This window comes from Carettochelys insculpta, chromosome 12 (assembly GCF_033958435.1).
Source record: "Carettochelys insculpta isolate YL-2023 chromosome 12, ASM3395843v1, whole genome shotgun sequence".
Classification (NCBI taxonomy): Eukaryota; Metazoa; Chordata; order Testudines; family Carettochelyidae; genus Carettochelys; species Carettochelys insculpta.
Window position 1 is genome coordinate 22,981,433 of NC_134148.1, and position 23,505 is coordinate 23,004,937.

Sequence of the window (23,505 nt, forward strand, 5' to 3'; positions counted from 1 at the left end):
TCAGGACTTGCACAGTGTAAAGAGCAACAGAAGTCTGCTTGAAGCGGATGGTTGGAAAAGTAATGACAGCATCTGCTTGCAACATTTCATCAGCTGAAGATAGTGCTTGTCTATACACTCAAACTTATTTATCAGTTTTAAATAGTGACCAGAGTCTGATTTTGCACAAGGGAACACCTAGAGCACCAAAGCATTAGGAGCAACAAAATGTTTAGTTCAGAACATGCGTGACTGTAGGTAGGAGGGATGGATGCTTCTCAGAATTTGATTAGAACAGCAGATGCCTTAGAGCTCTGAGACCACTAGTGGTGCATTGCTAACCATCCTGACACTCATCTATGTTTCTTCTTGGAAAGAAATACATCTCCAGCAAGGGCTGTCTTTCATTTGGGTGCATGGATAAGTCATTGCTTTTCTGGATGTGGTTCAGGCCTTTTCCTTTTGTTGTCTGTACTCTGTACCGTGTCAGAAAAGTCACCAGAATTGCCTTCATCATCACCATGGCCATAAACTTTCCTACACAGCTCCGAGGGCCAAAACCAAAGGGCTGAAAGTAGCGATAAGGAACCTGTGTGAAACCATGAGAAAGGCACATTGTAAAGCAAGTCGAACAATTTCCAACCTGGAATTCTCTACAGTATATTTTAGGGAGTTTGCATAGCCATCTGTCTGTTTGTTCAAAAACTTCTAAACAGTAAGAGCTAGGACTACCCAATCTGGCATATAGCTTCCAATCATCATGACTTAGAGCAAGGCAGGGGCTTGGTTGTGCCAGGAAAATGGGATGTGCCTGAAATGGGTTTGTTTCTCTTAACACCATTCAGAAAAGAGACAGAATTACCAGGCAGGTAACTGGGCTGGCTGGGATGCACTCCCGCATCTCCAGCTGGGAACGTCCCAGCCCTAAGCCTCACACACACAGGCATTCTTTAGGGAGGGGGAAGTGCTGCCCCATCTGATTCATACAGGAGCATTATTGGGGGAAGGACAGCATAGTGCTTTGAGCATTGGCCTGCTTAAACCCATGGTTGTGAGTTCAATCCTTGACAGGGCCATTTAGGGATATGGGGCAAAAAGATAAAAAACAGGATGGTGCTTGGTCCTGCCAAGAGGGTAGGGGACTGGACTTGATGCCCTCCTGAGGTCCCTTCCAGCTCTACGATATGTGTATTGTCATATATTTTATTTATATATTATTGGCTGTTGCCCTTTGTCAGGGAGCGAGGGGAAAGTGCAGATTGCTGCATTTTTTACTATGGCTGGGGGGTGCAGGGAGTAGAGAACCTGGACCTAGCCCAGCCTGGGGACATGCACCCCTCCCCCAGATGTGCCTGCTGGAGCTAAAATGGTCATGGAGAGGTGGTTCTCACCTGGCCCCAAGCTGCTGTTGTGAGAAAGGGCTGGGGAAGTCCTTTCTCCCCTGGAGTGTCTGCATGTTGAACCCCTCACTGCCAGCCCCAGTGCAATGATTTAAATGAAGCTTGTACATTTTGATTTTATTTTCCAAAAAACCCAAAAATTCATTGAGTTAATGGCCTCACCAATGCCAGGTAAATCTTCTAGTTAAGAATATAATTGCAATCTCATGGGAAAAAAAATTTTAGGCAGATTCTTTTCCGATGAAGTATTTTCTCATATGCAGACTTCCTAGCCTTAACGTCATTTATTGGATTTGTTTTTATCCTTTTTTTTTAAAAAAAATCAGGCAGGCAGGTAAATTCTGCCCATCAATGGTGGCCTGTAGATCCCATTGACTACAGTTGTCTTGCACAGGGCATGAATGAAGGACAGAGCAGGTCTAAATCACTGGAAATATATGTTTGGATTACAGAGATATCATCTCATCAGTCAACTTACTGATTGATGCAGGTTGCTGTTCATTTAGAACAATGTGTGTTATGTGGCACACAGAATGCATCAAATCAGACTTTATTGCTTATATTACATTAGTTATGAATCCCCAGAAAATTTCTTTACGTACTTGGTCAAAGGGGAATATTTTAACACAAAAATGAATTTAGGAAGCACTCAAAAAATCTCCTTTTTGGTGTGAATCTTCACATTGAGGAGTTCAACATTAATTTATGGCAAATAATCCCTTGTATTTTCTCAACTGTTTCTACAGAGATCACCACCATTAAACACGTTTCCTAAAACGTTCAATAAAAAATAGCACAAAGTGGGTGTTAAAATGAATCCTTCTGTTTACTTTTTTAAATATTATGTGTGAATGTTTTTGGAGGTATTTGTCAGGAACTAAGAAAAGGTTTGAAGAAGTGACAAAACAGTACCTGCACACAGCTGAGTATACAACAGGCACTACTAAAACTCTGGGATCACGTTAATACTAACTTTATTCTCAGACTTTAGGATTTGGCAGGTTAGTAGAACATGGGGGAGGAAGTTTGCATGGTAGGATCAGGTTGGGGAGGTACCTGTTGTGGGATAAAAGAGTATCAAGCTCTTTGAGATTTCACAGCTTTTGGCCCTGTACCTCTTGAAGTTAAAGAACTTGAGACTTGCTACAACCCACTAAAAGCTGATGATGAAAAACTGCTTTGAAAATTTCAAAGTTTATGACCTTTATCACTGAGTGCACCACAGTTATCTTCTGCTTACCTCCAGTTAATGTGATCAAAAGCAGAGGAACAAAAGAATTTTTGTTATAAGTAAACTGATCCTACCTCTATTTTGATACATTTTTACCACTTAAAACTGCTCTTAATAGATAATCTAATTTCTGGTTGTGGAAAACAGCCATTTAACTAACGACAAGCCAAAATTCCGCATGGGAGAAGATGGAAAACCCAAGGGAAACCCCATAATAGTGAAAGATGATTACAAATAGGCTGTGCTATTCATACATCACTGTTAACACTGGGCCCAATCCTGCCAGCTGCTGAAGAGTACAGGCCTGATGGTACTCCTTTTGTGTTTCTACTTAGACCTGTACTGAGGCACTTTCTAGAATGCGCCAAAATGGTTAGTAACATGTATGACTGAGCCAATGAGAAACTGGCTTGTGACTGGAAATGACTTAATCCAAGAAGAAGACCCATTTAGCATCTTAACTAGAAATAGGAATCTATCTCCTACCAGAAACAAGACAGAAAACTTACGTTCTTTTCAAAATGTTTAAGGGAAAACTCATTAGGCTTTGGGAAATATTCAAACTTATGCATCCGTCCAATGTTCAGAATGATATTTGTTCCTTTTTTCACAGGGTAGCCATCAATTACATCATCTTGTAAAGCCTTGCGCATGACCAAATCCACAACTGGCTGGTATCTCATACTCTCATAAATAAAATTCTCCACCACCTTTAAGTTTGGCATGTCATTGCTCTGTATGTCTCTGTCACCTTGGGGAAGAAAGCAAACAGGAGAAGTTGATTTTGCTATTCTGCAATTATCTGCATGCTATTTGAAGTGTTACACTTGATGCTAGCACAGTTTTGGTTTTGGAAGCACCTAAGTTCAGAAAAAATGTTGGCGTCGTTCATGGTACATGGCGACAAAAGGTCTATGGGTTCTCATGACGTTGTGTAGCTTCATATACTACAGAAGCCAGACATGCTGTTTACCTGTCTGGATGCTAAGTTACTAATCAAATGATCTGCCCCAAATCCAGATCTCCTCTGTCCCACATTCTGACTTTAATCATGCTGATGTCGAAGACAATGAAAAACTGCTTGAGTTCAATGGAGCAGGATCAGGGTGTTGTGCGAAATTGCTTTATTATAGCACAGAATTCTTAATTCATTGACATGTGGCACAGGCTGTGCATGTAAATTACACCTCCTGTGCACCTGTGAGGCCCTTTGCTGAATGATGGGGACACATACACAAGGAAGCTAACTGGCGTTTCCACTGTCTTTCTCTGAGGAGGTCACACTTGTTGGTGGGAGGGCAGAAAACAGGGCTAAATGTGAAAGATTCTCTAAACTGTGAGACTATGAGTGCTATGGATGTGTGATCTCAAAAGTGCACTAACATGTTGAGCACTAATTGGTCCTTATAGATGCTGCTAGGTCACGCTAGAAGTTCTCTAGTGGGCTTACATGTAGCACTATTTCAAGGTTTTCAAATGGTTAGATATTGCTGCACTGTGGAAAAACATCCATTTAAACAGACTTTAATTCCTGCTTGGAACCAGGATTTCCATCAGAGGTACCAACTCCACTTTTGGGCCATCCACTCTTAGACAAATCTACTTATTGCTCTATTTACATGACAGTAATGAGGCCCATATAAGGGTCACATATGAGATCCTTCCAAACACCTCCAGGATGCCTACTATGGCTGGTCAGAAAAAATGGCCAAAAATGATGAACTTGCAAACTGTAACTAAATACAGTTGAAACCTGTCATGGTGATGGTGTGATTAAAATGAAACTCCAGGCAGGTTTCTGATGGAAGCCAATGTGCCATAGGTTTCAAAACAAGCCTTTCAGGTAGATTTCCATCTGAAGCCTTCTTGGTTTCCTACAAGCTCATCTGTCTGGTTCCTCAGGAATCTGGGCTTCTAGGCTCCCGGCTCCTTGACAACTCATCTAAGAGCCAAGAATCCCTGATGCCCAGTATTTCAGCTTCTTGACAGCCCAGACTCCAGGTGCTCTGCTCTGGAATGGGTCACCAGGCAGACTGTCTCAGAGTGGGTGCTACCTGTACAGATGAGCAAGAGAATGTTTCATGGAAAGAATTAAAAATTTTGGGTTTCATTCTGAATCGTAATAAAACCAGACTTTGAAATCTCTCTCAACTTCCACAAAATTGGAGTAACCTTTTCCTCCCAAAACAAAAAGCAGTCAAGTAGCACTTTAAAGACTAGCAAAATGGTTTGTTAGGTAATAAACCTAACTAATTATTATAAATATTACCTAATAAACCATTTTGCTAGTCTTTAAAGTGCTACTTGTCTGCTTTTTGTTTTGATAGTGTATAGACTAGCACGGCTTCCTCTTTGTTACTTTTCCTCCCAGCTCTACTTGTACTCTCTGAGTGCATAGGAGAGTGAATCTAGCTCAAATTTTACAACTCACTTATGCTGAAATACTTTTTAAAAAGTTAGCTAACTGTTGAAACTATTTGTCATCTTTGTGCTCTTCCAGTACAGTTTGGTATCCTTTTCAGTGAATTTGAATAGTCTAAAAAGACACGGAATTTTCTGAGTTCCTGAAACTATTTGAAAGCTAAATTTTGGAGGAGTAAACTTTTGGTTAATTGCTCAAAGGAAACAATTATTTTTGAAAGTTTCCCTACTGACTTGACTCTATCTTTTGCTCTCATAAATGAGACTGCCTTTAAAACTACAGGTCTTTTTGAAAAATAGAACAAGGCAAGAATGGTTAGATCTTAATATGGGAGGAAAAACACTGTATTAGTAAAAGAAAAATAATTAAATTTAGCATCCAACCAAGGTGCACAGCACTGACTGGAGAAAGCACTGATGTGTATATTATAAGAGACCATTTACTTTAGTAAACTCAGCAGACTGATACATTGTGGCACATGTAGGATTTGCTGAGGCATTCTCTAGCTGATAGATAAGAGGCTGAGTTTTGGCATTAAATTATAGCTGACTGCTTCTTAGAACCCAAGTACAGTTGTGAGAAGAGGCTATTCAGCTACATATTAATAAGCTGTTCTTACTCTTGCATGGCCCGTGGGATTCAACACTGTGATATCATTGTGCTGATTTTAACACACAAGTCCAGAGTTTGCTGGATTCATTTGGGCTACAAGGCTCCTTGCCAATTAGAAAGACAGATACAGCCACATAAAGAAAATGAAGAGAGATACAGCTTGCTAGGTAGAGGAAAGAAAGGTGAGAGGTGCTGTTCAGTTAAAGTTCTGGAACAACCCTGAAAGTTGTCTCAAAATAGCTTTGTAAAAATATCATTTATTACAGATCTAAAACTTGACTTAAAAATTAATAGAAGAGCAGAGTGCCTAGAGATAAAGGTGGATGGAGGTGAATGCAATAAATATCTATACTGTTCAGGTTGGGGAGAGAAACTAAAGAAAGGTTAGTCTAGAAATTGAGGGTCTTCCATTCGTTGGCACCCACAGAGGGGACCAGAACATAGATCAGAGTTTTTAAAATTCTCAACATTCTCTTTAGCCATTAACCATTTGTGTTGGTATTGTCTCAACTTATTCTGAGTTGGTCACAACCTTCCATGACTGAGTTGCTCAAACTCGGGAAAACACATAAGCTCATGTTTAAATCCATATGTATTCAGTAAATATTTAGGCACCTACTTAAATCCCATTAACTTATTTGGGACTTAAGAATAAGATTGAAGTTAAACATTTGCTAACGTGGGCTCTGAAGAGGGATGCTTTCCAGCACTAGGGCCTCATTTTCAGTTATAAATGTGGCTTCACCAGTATCTGACAGAGGGACTTCTGCAGTGCAAGTCATGCATTCTTTGGTATGTCCATATAATAAATCTCAATAACATAGCATAGCCAAAATAAAATAAAAGATTAAGCTTATGACTAGGAGATCAATTTCTTAATTCTGACTTTAACTCCTTTTTCTAAATGTTTTTGATTGCTTGAACAGTTGTTATTATTATGCATAGAATATTCACATGATCAATTTCTTATTTTCACATTTTCCAGAAAAACTGTAGTATTTTAAAACAAATTTTTACCTGATGTGCCATGTATAGAGGATAAAAAAATTTTAACAAGATATGAATAGTTGTTATCTCAGCTAAAGTGATCACATCTAATTTCACAATTCACTACCAGGTATTAAAATCTGCTTCCATTCTGTTACACCTGTGTAAATCCAAAGTAATTCCACTGAGGTCAGTGAAGTGATTACAGGTTTACACTGGTGTAACCAAGCACTGAATTCGGTATCATCATTCTAGCAAGTTGCCTATGATTCTAATTTATTATTGCTTCAGTAGTTGTGTATCCGTTAGCATTTTTTCCATTCTGTTTTGAACGCTACTTCAGAAGATATTATTTTACAATAATATGTAGGAAAATACTGCAAAACTTTACATTTTTCTCTCTGAAAAGATCAATACGGAAGCATAACAGTCTTCCAACATCTCTGGCTTTATAGACGGTCCTTACCTATAACAGTTTGGATTTCCTTCATCATTTCCCCTTCCACCTCAGGGTGCTCTGCAATCAGTACCAGCATGAAGAAGAGAGTCACAGACAGTGTGTCAGGTGCTGCAATCATCATTTCCAGCACACACTGGTTTACATTCTCACCAGTCAGCTCTCCACGGCTCTACAAAATTCAAGGGACAAATATTGAATGCAGAACTTGAGCTCCAGCGAAAGTTCTCAGGTCAATAGGAAAGGGAGAGTGTAGAACATGTAGTCCTCTGTGCTGCTGGGATTGATAAGTGATATCCATGTCATGTGTCTCTCACACGAAGCACTGAAAACCAATGTCCTGCCTGGTGTATATGATCTTGGGGTTGGGGTTTGTGCTTAACCCAAATGCTGTCTCCACTCACTGTGCTGCAGCACACTGGGCGCCATTCATTTGCTATACTTCATCAGAGCATGCCTGATTGCCAGACAATCTGCATGGGTATAATTTCTTAAGCACTTGGGGATCCTTTGGAATAAAACGTGTTTATATAAATGGAAAATACAACAGTCAAGGATCAGAGGGGCAGCTGCGTTAGTCTGTGTCTTCAAGAACAACAAGAAGTCCTGTGGCACCGTGTAGACTAACAGATATGTTGAAGCATAAGTTTTCGTGGGCAAAGACCCGTTTCGTCAGATGCATGAGTGGGGCAGGTCTTTGCCCACAAAAGCTTATGCTCCAAAATATCTGTGAGTCTATAAGGTGCCACAGGACTTCTTGTTGTTTTTGAAGGGCCAAGGAGACACTGTGGGCAAGACCTTTAGAGCCTTTGGCATGTGAATGAACCTTAAAGAAGGTCAGACAAGCAACCAAACATTTGGATGCAATTATTCAAGCCTGGAACCTTACTGAGGTGCTCCAAAAACTCTTATTTTGCATTAGTTCCAAATGACATTATTTTCTACTATATCAGCTAAGTCAAACTCTGTTACAAATCCCATTTTGTGCTCAGTGACAGCAGCATTTTGGATAAAAGCGTATTTTTAATGTTCTCTTTACCTGTGCAAAAATCAGTTCTGATGCAAAATCCATGTGCTCTTCCAATTTCTCAACAGTGGCAAGTTTCTGTCGTTTCTGTTCAATTAAGATTTCAATTGCATCTTTCAAATCCTTTCTGAAAACAGATAGAACCCAGTATATCTCTACAAATCTGTGATATTTTAATGCTTAGTAGTTCAGGATGGAAAAATTTAAGACTATATTGGACAAGAAATGTAACAATAAAGCGCAAAAATTCTTCAGATAGTTCTGTACTGAACCAATAAGACAAGGGTGATTGCCTATAGAAAAGCGACTGCTGTTCTAATAGTGAAAGAGCATAGTTTTGCCTTGCCAGACCAGATTGGTCTGTCAAATAATACACTTCTAGCAATGTCCACTACTGGCTGAACAAATGTTCTCTTTTTAGGGGATAACAAAAGAAGAAAAGCTGTGCTCTTCATCTGAAAGACTAACTGTTGTTTAGGACAAAAAGCAGTCAAGCAGCACGTTACTATTGACATTTCCCAATGTTTTGGTGGATTTCTTCTATGGCTGTGTCATGTTGTTTTCATTATTAGACCATGATAACACATTCGGCATATAAAAGGGCTCGTGCTAGTTTGGGTCACAAAGTGAGGGGCAATAGCCCGTTTTAATTACAGCTGGTCAAAATCCCCCCAATTTAATTGTTTTTCAAAAAGTTGTGGGTTTTTTCTTCAGTAATAAACAACTAAAAGAACGTCAGCAACATTGTCATGAAATTTATTGTGGGGTTTTGAGTGGTTGTATGATTGGTTGAAATTCTTACATTTTTGAAAAAATGTTGATATATTTAGGATATGCCCAGTAAAAAGTATTATAAAAATCATTACAACTTCTATTGTGGGTGGGTGTGTTTTGTCAGCACTGTATTTGGTGCTTTCCATTGTGAGATAGGACTGCCCTCTTCATGACAGAGGACCCCTCCAAAAAAAGCATAGTCATTTTATGTGTAGTGATATAGCCATTGTAATAACAACCATCATAGACGGATTAAAATTTCGGTAGTTGATACCATTTGTGTGGAAATACTATACGCAGAAAGTCCTTATAATGCATGATCTTCCCTTCCAGTGGATTCAGACACCTATGGGAAACCATGGAATACTACAGTTCTCTAATTCAGTTCACTTTAGGTTCATGACTCTGTCACTTTCATAGTAATAAGCAGTGGCCATTAAAATTCAAGTTACATATATTTGCTATCTAGTGGTATCTGAGCCACCACCATCATCTGTGTAAGGCATATTGGCTGTGTGTACATGTGCTGCTTCTTCCGGAAGCAGCATGGTAATGAGCCATCTGGAAGACGCTAATGAGGTACAGATGAAAGTTTTCAGCACCTCATTAGCATATGGGCACATGATTCGAAGTCTAGTGGAAGGTCTTCCAGACTTCAAAATACATGTGCAGATATGCAGCCCATGGGGATCTTCCAGAAGGAAACCCTCCCTCCGGAAGCCTCTTCTTTCCCAAAATTTTGAGGAAGAAGGGGCTTCTGAAAGGAGGTTTCCTTCTGGAAGATCCTCGTGGGCCACGCGTCTGCACATGTATTTTGAAGTCTGGAAGAGCTTCTACCGAACCGCGAATCATGTGCCCCTATGCTAATGAGGCATGGAAAATTTACATCCGTGCCTCATTAGCATCTTCTGGATGGCTCATTATCGTGCCACTTCCGGAAGAAGTGGCACATGTAGACACAGTCATTGAGTAAACCTCTGACATTATTCATAGCCTTGTGTAGTGACTAATGTTGGCATTTAAGAGATTTACTGGAAACAGGATTTCATCTACTATACAATTTTTGCCATTGACTTCCTTGGGCTCCAGATTTCCATGAGGGTGGATGGGCTGCCTTCCTTTAAATCCCATAAGTTCTTTGTGACACAATAGTATGAAGAGTACTTATTACACATTTGATAATGAGTATTTCATCAGACTAGTCAAGGATGTCAGTCCAAACAAGGACAAAGTTAATTTCATAATCAATCACCTTTTGGTAGAGAACAAAGGAAACCATGAAAGCTCATTGAAAAAGATTTTGGTTACTTTTGTGTTTTATCCAGCCAAGATGACAATGAGCATGACAAATGCTGAGCCTAAATCTGAACTGTTAAGTTTTGGCAAAGATATAAGCAACTAAAAAGCAGGATTTAATTCTCATACAAACTACCTTTGTTATATTTCCGTGACTGTAAAAGGACTTGTTGACTCAAGGAATTGCCAGTCTTCTGGATAGCTATGGGAGGACTGCTAGGTGAGGTAGTAAGTGAAAGTGGATACCCTAAAATGGCCTTCCATTGCCTGTGTAAAGCGAACTGATGATTTTCAGTTTTACGCCTCAGCAGCAGTAATGGGTGTCTCCACAGAGAAATGAAGACCAGATTGGCAAACAAAAAGAATGGCCCTCTCGATAAGAGAGCAGACACCCTGGGACAGGCACCTGCAGCACATAGACTCTCAGACCTAAAGGCTAGAAGATGCCACCATGATCCTCTAGCCTGACCCGTACATTATAGGCTGAGAGAGGAGTTCCATTGCTAGGGGTCACGGCCCATCCATTCTCAGAAGCACTTCAATCCTTTTTGAAAGCAGAGACAGAGAACCAACAAGCAAGAGTGCCTCTAGAAAGGATGGACGTATCTTGCTCAGATAATTTGTAAAATCATTGCTACTTACACTGCCTTTACATATTTCTTGTACAGCCAGGATATCTTAAAGAAGATGTCAGGTTTCAGTAAAAGTGCTTGCCAAGCATCAAAGTAGTCCTGAATTTTAAGTACAATGGCATTTTCTGAAAATTAAAAATAAAAACAGCAGTGTAAATTGTACGCTTCAGTAGTAGGTTCACATAAACTACACAATAAAGACTTGCTCCTGCTCCTGCTGAAGTCAACAGGATTCTGATCAGGCCTTAAAAGTAAGATTTCTATATGATTGTATTTCTCTCTTGCTGCCATGGCATTGTCTCCACTGATGTTCTTATATTTTATTTTAATATTTGCTAAATAATAGCATGGACTATTTTTAGGCTCTTGGACAGATTGTGAGGTTCTTTGTAAAAACTCAGGCTCCTCAGCTGAAAGGAGGCTGCAATGTGATAACCAGTGCCAGCTCAACCCCCACACAAGTGGTGTGATGGTGGGCAGGAGATTACAAATGAGTGGAAAACTGGCAAGCAAAAGTTTTGCTCTGTAGAAAGTTTATTCTGACTTTAAATGCGTATAATTTTGGGATATGTGCCTGTTAGGTATATAGAAAGCTTGTTTTGGAGATTTCTTAAACTTTTGTCTGACAACAAATATTCTGCAGCCGGCAATTTCGTACTTCCTCAATTGAGGGCACATTGCAAACATGGAGCAAGGATTACTTGGTTGACGATATTCAGGCCCACCAACAAGGGAGGCAATGGGGGCAAGTCAGCAGGGCTCCAGTGTTTTAAAGGGGCCTAGAGCTCCGGCGGCTGCTGCTGCTACTTTCCTAGCAGCAGCAGCCTGAGCTCCAGGCTCCTTCAAAGTGCCACAGCAGCACCATTCTGTGTGGCTGCGAGGGTGGGTGGGACCCAGCGCCATGGTCCAGATGGTGCTAAGATCTGACTGCCCTAGGCCCTGCCCCTTCTGCACTTGTCCTTGCCCCTTCCAGGGGCACAGAGATGGCTTCTCCTCCCACTTTTGCCCTGGAGGCCATGGTGATTGTCAGCCCTGCTGGCTCTGTTGTGATTGCTGGGAGCATTGGAAAGGTAGCCTAACTATCCAGGCTTACAAATTGAATACCAACTTGAGCTCTCACTCATTATTAGAATTAATTGCAATCATATCTGATAGTGTTATTAAAAACTGAACATTAAAGGCAGACCCTGATGTACTTTCTCAGGCAAAACTCCCCATTCATGTCAATGGGAAATTCTGCATGAATATGCACCTTAAAAGTGGAGCCTTTCAGCGTTCCTTCTAATTTCTCCCATCCACAGGAGAAAAAAAATTGGTTATGTGCACCAAGGCAGGTGTGGATGTGCACTGCCAATAGAAACACCTGATACCCACTCTGGGTGGCTGTGGGTGCTCTGCTAATCAGCTGGGTGGCACCTAAATTTCTCTTGGGCAGCTGCCCAAGTGCTCAGCTTACAGGAAACACTGGACCCATTGTAAGATGTACAAACGTTATCTGTACCATCCAAAGGGATCCCAAGAAAGAGTTTATTAGACGTGTCCAACGTGATCTGTCTCATAAAGTTCAGCATATTGATGTTTCCTGCTCCAGCAGTCATGTCCTTCAAATGGTCTTTCGTTGATTCAACGCAAATTGCTATCATACGCATGAGACCTGGACCAGACAAAGCTGAAATGTGCATATAAAATAGTCAGAAGATGAACTTTCATGTTATTTGTAGTATCCACCGACAGGCAATAAAATCGTAACAGATGATGGTGTAGCCAAAATATCTGGAATACAATATTTTTATAGCTTTTGTAACATACCTCTGATTAAAAAAAAAAATCACCTATTGGAGACATTGATTAAAAAAGCAAAATGTAAAATCAAAACAAATATAGTTTCCCATTCTCTGCCCCGACTTTTAAAATATTTAAAACAAAGGTGAAGCGTATTTAAGCTGAGATTTTCAAACCTCTGTGCCTATGTTAGGTACCTGACTGAGGCTGGGTCTACATGGAGCTCTACTCAGCGCTGCTGCCGGCAGAGCTATGCAAAGTGAGCTTCTCAGGATTTCAAATGGCAGCTTATTTGCATACTCCTGAAACTCGTTACCATAGCCACGTGAGAGTTCAGTGCTCGCAGAAGGGGGTGCCGGCACTGCAGAGGCCGTGTGGACGTCTCTCTGCTGGCTAAACCCACCCCCCTGCATTGCCAGTCCCTTATGCCTGAAATAGAGGCCTGAGATAGGCATAAGGGACTGGTGATGGAGAGGGTTTAGCCAGCAGAGGCACATCCACACGGCCTCTGCAATGCCGGCACCGACTTCTGCTGGCACTAAAATCTCATGAGGCTATGATAATGAGCTTCAGGAGTATGCAAATAAGCAGCCATTTGCAATCCTGAGATGCTCACTTTGCATAGCTCTGTCAGCAGCAGTACTGAGCAGAGCTCTGTGTAGACTCAGGCTATAGAGTGACCTGTCTGTCTTACTACTAAATGCTATATTGCATTAAAAGAACATGAGAATGGCCATGCTGGCTTAGACCAACAATCCATCTCTCCAGGCATCCTGTCTCAGTGGTAAGTACTATATGCTTTAGACGCAATAAAAAGAACCTGGCAATTACTGAGCGATCCTTCTAGTGGCAGTTTATGGCAGTTTGAGGCTAAGGGACACCCAGTAGGAGGGGTTGCATCCAGGAACTTATCTAATTCTATTTTGAACCCAGTTATGCGTATGGCCTTCACCACATCCACTGGCAATGAGTTCTAGAGGTTAACTGTTGCGTGAAGTTGCTTGTTTTAAACCTGCTGCCTATTAATTTCATGGGATGTCCCAGGTTTCCCATGTTATGTGGTGGGGTAGATGACACACTTTCTCCACACCATGCATGATTACACAGACCTCTATCATATCCCTCCTTAGTTGTCTTTTTTTTTTTTTTTTAAGTTGAACGGTCCCTGTCTTCATGATCTTTCCTCATACGGATGTTATCCCATACGGTTAATAATTTTATTGTCCTTCTCCATACTTCTTCCACTTCTAATGTATTGCAATAATTTTGCAAATTCTTTATTTCTTCTTAGCAAATCCTAATTATGTCCCACGAGCTGCAGATTTGAATGTATTTACTGCTGTGGCCCAGTCTTCTTCTTAATTCAAGTGGCAATTTTGTAAAGAGTATTTACTTAACTGAGCTGTTACGACAGTACCAAATGCTGGGGCGTAGATCTGCAGCAGTATTTAGATGCTTAATATCCATTGATAGCAATTACTTGGAGAATCCGAACCTGAAGGGTGTTTAAGGGATACGTAGTCCTTGTAGTTTGGAGCTCATATGGTTTCAACAAACCTAATCTGGAAGTTTTCAGTTGTAGACATTTATATAATATTTGCGGTCATTTGCGCCTAACAACTTTAATGATTACAACAAAACTTGCAGGTTGCACAAAACAATCACTGGGTTACAATAGCCCATCATGACTTATTGCAAGTCCTTCTCTAGTGCCATGAGAATCAGGATGAGTGAGGAAGGAAGACTGAAATACTTTGGGTGGAGTCAGAGAAGGGAAACCTATCTCCCTATACTTAAACAAAGCACCACTCTCACTGTTTCAGAAGCACAAAATATATGGTAAAGTAGGTATGTGGTACAATATAGAAATACATAATAATTTACCTTTGGTGAAAAAAGGTCGAATTTCTTTCCAGAGTGCTGGATTATTATTAAATATAATACCATTTTCATGCATGCCAATGCACTGTAACCCAAGCTTGCTTCCAAATCTGGAGATGTATGTCCCATGTTTCATTACATGAAAGATACTGGAGGATCTGGGAAAGGAAAAAAGATAATTTTGCAAATAGATATCTTTAATTCGACTTACACTATTTCAGGCCCAAGCTTCTAAGGGGCTGATCACTTGTGAGACAGAGCACTTCAACTCAAAAAATCCTGTGCGGGTAATACTGAAGTTATTCCTAACATATGCAATCTTTAAAAGCCAAGATTTGATTGATAATGTGATGCATGGTGTTATAGTTATAAATATACTTTTTTTAAACATGGGCCTAGACATGCAGTGTTCTCAGTAAAATTGCATCTGAGTGCCACAGAAATTCAGCCCGAACAAACAGAGGAGATGTACAGACTTCTGTAAGAACGCAGACTGCCACCCTGCCTCTGACAGGGGTCAGCATCAGATGTTTGAGAAGCAGATGTACAACATTGGATGGCAGTTATGCAATAATATGTCTATTGAGGAAGTTCCTGCTTCAGTCTAGAGAATTTTGGTTGCCTTTTACATGGAATCATGAAGATTGATATCCTTTGTACATTTTTAATTTGGCTGCTGTTTAGTGTAATTGAAAATGATGTTTTTATTCTTCCTATGCTCCTAATCCTTCAATGATGTCTGTTAAGATCTCTTCCTCAATATTCTCTACGGGCAGTGAGGTCCCCAAGACAAATATTAATTACCCTTGGAATGTGGTGGTATTTTATTCTTTGGGAGTATTGTGTTCGTGAAGGTTGAGGCAGGTACTACAAATACAACCTCCTACATCTATCGCTAGCCCCAGACATGTTAGCAGAATGAGATTTTCTAGGCCACCAGTTGAAATCCAATCCAATAACTAGAAAGTGTTACAATTTAATAGCTTCTCAGTTATCTCAGTGAAATGAGCAAGTGTTCCATAGTGGGCATGCTTTCACATTTAAAAATTATCAGCAATATTAACACTAACTAGCTGCAGGAAAGATTAAAAACAACCAAAACCATTAAATCCAAAAGCTTTGGAAGGGATATAAAGCCTCATGTTTCAGAGTATGAGCCAATTTCTGTTAATGGGGTTTAGGAACAAACAAAAATAATCAGTATTGATAAAAGTCTGTTTGGTCACCTAAATCACATATTTATCTGTTTTCTGAGTACATGATCCATCTTTTATGAACTACTACTTCTTTCATCCAAAATTAATGGACACTTGTGACCAAAATCATTACCTTCAAGGCAAAATTTGTTTTAACTACTCACCCCCCTCAAACTACTGACTTGCTACAAATAATTGTCCAGACCAAACCAAAACAAAAAAGCAGTTCTGTAGCTCTTTAAAGGCTAACTCAATGATTTATTAGCTGATGAGCTTTCCTGGGACAGACCCACTTCTTCAGATCTGGAAATTCTGACCTGAATAAATAAATCATCTTGTTAGGCTTTAAAGTGCTACAGGACTGACTTTTTGTTTTGTGAAGATACAGACTAACACAGCACTTCGTACCATGACCATACCTCTACACCACTCCTTGTCCCAGGCCCATCCCCTTCCATATTCTCTGTGACTGTCCAAACGGAAGTTTCTCTGTTATGCAAGATGGGAATGTGGCCATATTTTAACGTGATTTAGAATTCAGCATCATGGTTCTGAATTTTTTCTACTTTTCACTCAGCTCTGTTTAGGACCACAGTCGAGTTGTGATCCTTTTGACATGTTCAACCTATAAGCTATGGGCCTGTATACTGTACCGCCTGCCTTTGATGGATTAAAATGTGCAGATGTTAAACACCATTAATCATAGCAAGCATGCACTGCCACCTAGAGATGATGATTTCCCCTCTAGCTGTGGGAGTGCTGGTCCCCACTCCTCCACACCAGGCCATGTCTCCTCTCCACTCCTTGCCCCAAGCCCTTTCCCTGCCATACGCCCATTTCACTCCTTCTCCCAATCCCTCACATCTGCCTTCTTCCACCTATGCTTTTCCCCCCACCTTGCCCTATTCCATCCACTTTCCCCAAGACCTGGGGTCGGCAACAATAAGAGCCATTTTTTTTTCAAATTTGGTAAAAAAACCCTCAATAATCCAAGAGCTGCAATGCATGTGAATACGAGACAGTCCTTAATAATAAGATCAAACCATACTTTTTGTAACCCCTCTTTTGCAACCCACATTATCCCATAATGCACTGCCCATATTGAAGGGGGAATTATTCAACATTTTGAGATCACATACCCTTTGCTATTTAGATATGAGTTGCTCATTGTTGGGCTTTTTAGATGTTCACTGAAATATAGAAAATAATCGGGGGGGTGTTTTTTACTTTGCAATTATAGTGTCAGGGGCCACAATGAAGTCCTTATAGAGCTGCAGGTTGCACATCCCTCCCCGAGACCCTCTCCTGCTCCATCTTCAACCTTCCCCAATTCCACTGCTCGGACCCTGCCACACCTTGTCCCTCCTTCCTGCTCCTCCCCATTTAGGGCTTCCTGAATACAGTGACTCAGCTGTTCAGAGCACTCCAGAAGCACCAGGAAGGCCAGGGCAGGAATTAGTCGGGGGGTCACTGGCGAGCAAGAGGCATTGGTGCGGGGGAGAAATAGAAGGGGGAGCTTGGCATTGATGGGTGCTCGGCACAAATTAGCTTTTCCAGCCCCGGAGCGCCCATGGAGTCAGCGCCTGTAGATATTTGATCATTGGCAAATCTACTATGAAAACACAAACAAAGCAAACACAAACAAAAGCAAATTCATTATGAAAACACAAATAGGGATATGTAAATTAATTCTGCTTCCTGCATGTGAGCAGGACCCATTGGCAAATAAGGGCAGTCTCTCACAAGAATGCTCCTTTGAGGTCAGCAAACAACCTCACTCTTCCAGTTTCACAGGGCTCAATCCTGCAAAGTTCTGAGCCCTCTGGACCTTTAGCTGCTTTGCTGGACCAGAGCCAAGGTACTCATTGCTTTGAAATATCAAGCCCATAGAGCACAAGACACAGTACTTGATCCAGTGCCTGGTCTAACTGGGTACACATGGGCTAGGGCTACACTGGGCCATAGTGCCGGCAGCTTGATGCAAATGAGCAGTCTCAAAAATGCAAATGAATACTCATTTGCATATCTGCGTGGCCAATTTGGATATTCACACAAAATCACCCTGTTGGCAGAGGCTGCTGCTAGCAGAGAACAAGCAGCGTAGATGTGGTTCTGCTGGCAAACACACCCTTTGTCAGTAGCCCCATTTGCCTGGAAAAAATCAGGGATAAGGCTCTGCCAACAAATGGGGCTTTTACCAGCAAAGCCATATCTACGCTGCTTGTTTTCTGCCAATAGCAGCTTCTGCTGGCTGGGCATACAAATTATACATATGCATATGCAAATGAATATTCATTTGCATTTTGAGACAGCTTATTTGCATATAGCTGCTGGCACTATGACTCAGTGTAGCCCTAGCATATGTGAATGCACGTTACATCAAAGACCTCACTTTACCAGTATGTGATAGTTACATTACAATTCTTTGCCTTCGTAAGTTTAATATATATTTTCTATAAAATTACTAATTAATCAGTACAGATTAGTTGCGTTCATATATATAAAACCAAAGAAGAAATACTACCAAAAAGTTTCAAGAATAACCCTAAACTACTACCACCAGAATATATCCTCCTCTTTTTCTGTTAACCAGGCTTATTCAATTTACAATCATACGCTGGCAAACTGGCCTGGATCAGCATTCCTATGTTAGAACCTAATTTCCTTTAGAGGGAGCTAGCAACTTAGAAATGCTGCTCCGGTGGCTCAAAACAATCAGATCAAAGCCACCAAGGAAAAGAGGAGAGAGACTGGCAGAGATCTACAGTCAGCTACTTTACATGCCCTGCACATGTCAGACACCAATCCTGAAAGCCTCACTCCAAGTGAAAGAGGACAGAACTCTCACAGAAAAGGGAAGTCAGTGGAGTTTTGCTATTGCCTTTCATGAGGCCTGAATGAAAAGATCTTTACTTGGGCAAAGATTCAGTGAACACTAAGGATCAGAAGTCCGGGTTAGTGCAGAGGCACATCCTCAGGGAGGAATTTGCCTCAAGGGTTTTGCCAGGGGGTTGTGTACAGAGCCGCAACCCTTCAGGGAGTGCAGCACATTTCCCCTTGTCCCTGCTGCCCTGGTCTCTTTCCCTTCCTCTCCACCCTTCCCAGGCTTCCCCTGTGGCAGATTGTGCAAGAAAGGAACAGACCCTGTACTTCCATGCTTGCGGGGAATGAAATGCGGAGAGTCCCATACCAGGAGTGCAGTGATGGGGAGAGGATCTTTATTGCTTTGATGCTATCCATAATGCACCCAAGGGCCAACCACAAGTGGCCCTTAAGTGAGAATTTTAGGATTTGCCCATGTCTGAGCAGAGAGAGAAATTGAAGACAGCTATTAAACTGTGGCTGGATTTTGCTGATGGAAGCTATAAAATAGTAATATTTCATTACAAAATTATGCAGTCAAGGCTGGGAGGGGACAATGTAAATTGTACTGCAGACTCTGCAAATCCCTGTGTGCATCTGCTCTTAATGGAAGTGGCGTTGATGGCAAAAGTCCAATTGACTTAAATGGGAGCAGGGCTGTCCCTACATGTTTACAGAGTTCAGATCTTGCTGTTTAACTGTGACAGCCCTAAGGACCACTGTGAATGCTCTCCTGACATTGCAAAGGATTTTTAAATATCAGTTTTCCATGTCCTGCCAAGGATTTTACGTGAGAGGAGATCCGACCAAAGCCGAAGTAAAGTCTGCATAGCCTGATTCATCTGCTGCATTGATTTGTAAATCTGATTATTTCTTATAGACCTGAATCAAACAGTGAAAAAGAGCAGTAAGAATACTATGCATCTGACATGTTTTAAGTACTGTGTAGATGTTAAGTAATTAATCCTTCGTGGGGGACCACAGCCCACAGTAGGCGACAGTAACCTTATGGTGGGCAAGTATGTGGGCAGTTGGGTCAGTGCCTTTATGTTTCCCAGGGACTGAGGCTTATCCAGGATCAGCCTGCAGCAGTGGGAAGGGACTGGGTTCCCTCCAGATCACCCCACCCCCTCTGGCACAGCTCGGAAGAAGTGGGAGGAGACCTAAAACGCATGGGGGACCTTCCCTTTTTATGACTGTGCTGATGATGAGAAGAGCTCAATAGGCTGTGCCCCACCCCTGGGAAAACTGAGGGGCAGAGCCAAAGGGGCCCAGCAAGCCTCTGAGGCAATTCTTTAACTGCCATAAAGTGCAGGACCCAAAAGGAGTTGCTCAGAACTTTGTCACACCTCATTACACTATCTCCAGTCAGGAGAGCAGGTAGTATTCTAATTGTTGTAACTAGTTAGGCAGAAACTGAAAAGAAAGGTGAAATGTCTTGTCCAAATTGGTGCAAATTCAGTGACAGCACGAGGATTGGGGCTCATTTCCCTGGACTGCAATGTCTTTCAACAACCTGGGGCTCCCTTTTTTACGATAGACATATCAGAACTCAGCACAGTTAGAAGGACTAGTCCAGCAGTTGCTTTTTATTGTTCTTTCTGTGTGATACGAAAGAATTCATGTGTGGGAAAAAATCCTCATCCTTATCATGACTGCCCAGAATGTCCAGTGAACAAATCATCCCCTCCCTCGATAAACAAAACAAGAAGCCAGCCTCTATATGCTCTAATTCAGCAATTGCATTTAAGCAAGTGTGACTTAAGTATATAAGTAGTCTCACTGATTCCACAGAATTACTCTTCTTCCTGAAATTTTGCATGTGTTTAAGTATGTTACTGAATTGGGGCCATAATCTTAAACTTTTACTCCCTTTCTGAGAAAGATCTCCATGAGGCTACATGAAACTGCATCTTGGCTTGATCCTGTAAGCTGTCAGTCAGTGAATGCTCTTGTGGAGTGTCTTTATACTCAGTAATCTAGTATAGTAAGTGCAGTACAAGTAAGAGTGACTGCTTGCCGGATGGGGCATTCAGGTTTGATTCTTGCTCCACTGAAATAAATGGCAAAACTGCTGTGTGCTTCAGGGGTGCCAGGTCAAGCCTCTAGTATGGAAGTACTGACGTGCAAGAAGCACATACAAAAAGAGAAGCGAGCAAGTGGCAGAAGGCAGAAGATTTCTGCTAGTGAGAAACAATTTTGAAAACTATGAAATAATCTTAAAATAGCAAAGTGCCCGACAAAAAAAGTATTCTTTCTATTACTAGAGAGAGAGAGAGAACAAAGATTTACTTGCTAATAATGAGTGTTTCCTCTCCGCTGATCCAGACTCTCACAAATTCTCCATACATATTATTGTAATAGTTGCAGGCACTGCCCACTCCCATCCAAAGGAATCTCCCATGTGAAATGAGGGGACCAAGTCCCATACAGAAACCAGGTCCTAAGAAAAAAGGTTAAAGACATATGACTCTTTAACAGTTGATTAGAAAATATCAGTACCACTCTCTGGAATGGATCTTTAACATCCAAGTAACAGTCTATTGGACATTTGATTTCACATAAAATTGGCTTATGCAACCCTGACCTAGGAACATCCCACCTGCAGAGTTGATAGTTCTATATCCACAGCAACTTGTTCCTGAAGCCTGTACTTTCTATCTACATGTAGTAAACTAGACTCTGAACCTTTTTTGATACTTGAAGCAAATGACTGGTGTTTTTCACTTTTAGAGGTAGAGTGGATAAGGATCAAGGGGAAGGAGTAATAAATAGTTCAAAGAATTATGACATAATACTATTCTTTATCTACTTGCAAATTTAACAAATTGTTTTAGTGACAAGGTCCAAGACTCTAATAGCCAGTGCCTTTATTGGTTAAAAAAAAAAAAAGAGGAGCTGATACTCAGCTGGCTCCCCATCCTACCCCTTCCCCCAGCCAATCTTGGGGTCGGGGCAGCTGAGGTGCCAGTACTCAGTATTGGCGAGTACTAGCACAAAAAACCCCTGTCAATATCACTTCTGAGCTTTTTTTAAGATAAAAATAGCAAATGAGGAAAATAGTTTTAAAAGGTGTTTTGTATAAGAGTATTCTACTCAATGTGTTTAGAGAAGTAATATTCTAATGCAATAACTCAGAACGCAAGTATCTCAATTATTGAATTGCGAAGCTTCTAAACTGAGTTCCACAAGCATAAATCTAGAATAACTCTGCTGATTTCAGTAGAGTGATTCTAGAAATGTACTAGTTTAACTTGAGCAAAATTTGTTCCCTTGGGGGGAAAAAAGCAGGGGGAAGGACCCTGTTCTAAATGGAACCCCTCTCTCCTAAGCAGTCAGTGTGGTTTGTCTGCTCTAACGTCTTGGTATTTGTTCAGAGACATGAAAAAAAGCAAGTAAAGTACTTACAGAAAAGTATGTTCACAAAATGTATAAACAGCTCAAGACACGTTTATGAAGAGGAATCAGAAGTGAGGGTTATTTAACTGTAAGTTTAAGGCAGATGACTGCTGTTATCTATCCTGATTAATCCCATAAAACTTTCAGGCTGGACGACATAACCTTCTGCATATGCTTTCTCAGTACTCTCTGAACTCTCTACTAACCAGGGTGATTCAAAAGTAGTTTGACTGGCTCTCCTGTCAGTTAGTTTTACTCAGATGTAACCCCATTAGGCTGAGTAGCTATTCTTTGTTTACTCCAGTATGAGAAGTGCACTATATTCTACTTTATGAAGAGTTAATTATCCTGTACCTAATGGAGAATAAACTGACAAATGACAGCTACCTATGTTCCTGCAAATGTAGCAACAGGGGTCACCTGAATGGGAGACCTTTGGATGTGCGACAATATATGGGTGGTTCTCTAGTGTTGGACACATGAGAAAAGGTGGGTAACCAAAAGGCTCCAGATTGACCCCATACCCCCAAACTAGGCTTGCACTGAGTAGAAAGCATCCTCCAAAGCTCTGTTTACAAGAGTAACAAAATGTGGAGGTGTAAAACATCCACAAAAACAATCCAGTTGATTCATGTCTAGATACCATGTTACAAATTATATACGGATGTATGCACAGTAACGAGAGAGATGTTTTGAAAGAAGCAAATAAAGTGTTACTTTTAGCTGACTAAACAAACTTCAGTGCAAAAGTTTGGGGGAAAATAGAGCTCTTCAGATTTTAGTTTTCCCTGTCATTTAACCTTCCTATATTTTATACAAACTATTTCTTCTGTTTCCTTGAGATGCACTTATGACCCATCACACCCCTTTTCACTCTAGTGTGAACAACAAAAGAAACTCATTGTAGCCTTTGGGGGATACCATGTCTAAAATCACTTTACCTGGTATTGATGATGTTTCTTCGTAATTCCACATTAGGAAAAGAAAGCACATGAGGAGGAGTATGGGCACAGTGGCAGCTGGCATCACTTCTGGTACCACGCTGGTGATTTTGTAATTCGTCAGATTCAAGGTTTCCAGCACCATCTTTTCTAAAAGATTTACTTTGCCTTTAGAGGGAAAAAAGTGGAAAGGGGCAGAAAGTTTCGAAGCGCTAAGACACCTTTAATAGGTATCTTACAACCCCTTTGCAGGTCCTGTAACTGAGCAATTTCACAGCCGTGGGAGCTTTGTTTTATAATGAGACTGGCTGCTTAGACAAGACAAGCTAAACCACAAGTCAAAACAAACATACAGCTGATTTATTTTTTGCCCAGAAATAACAAAGCTTTTCCGACCTTGGTATTGAAGCTCAGGTTCCTTTGGATGCTTTGGCCAATAACCCTTTTATCTTTGATATTGCCCTTGGCTGGCCAAACAATGACGTTAACTCCAGACAGAGTGCCAAATTTCTAACCATAATAAAAGAAATTAAACTCTCAACACATGTGGAGGGGTTGAATGAACTCATTCGTAGGCTTTTATTGAATATACTTATCCTTTTCTCTCCTCCGTTTCACTAGCATTTG

The 23,505-nt window shown here is 40.9% G+C and overlaps 1 protein-coding gene across 1 annotated transcript; it reads right to left on the reverse strand.

The window, feature by feature from the left end:
• Positions 1-316: 316 nt before the first annotated feature.
• On the reverse strand, positions 317-23,023 carry CYP19A1 (cytochrome P450 family 19 subfamily A member 1). The gene is made up of 9 exons (XM_075007200.1): positions 22,879-23,023; positions 20,831-20,981; positions 14,484-14,638; positions 12,319-12,486; positions 10,828-10,942; positions 8,128-8,242; positions 7,098-7,260; positions 3,120-3,361; positions 317-568 (listed from the first exon to the last, which is right to left on the reverse strand). The coding sequence occupies exons 1-9, from the start codon at positions 23,021-23,023 to the stop codon at positions 317-319; spliced, it is 1,506 nt and encodes a 501-aa protein (XP_074863301.1).
• Between the last annotated feature and the right edge of the window lie 482 nt (positions 23,024-23,505).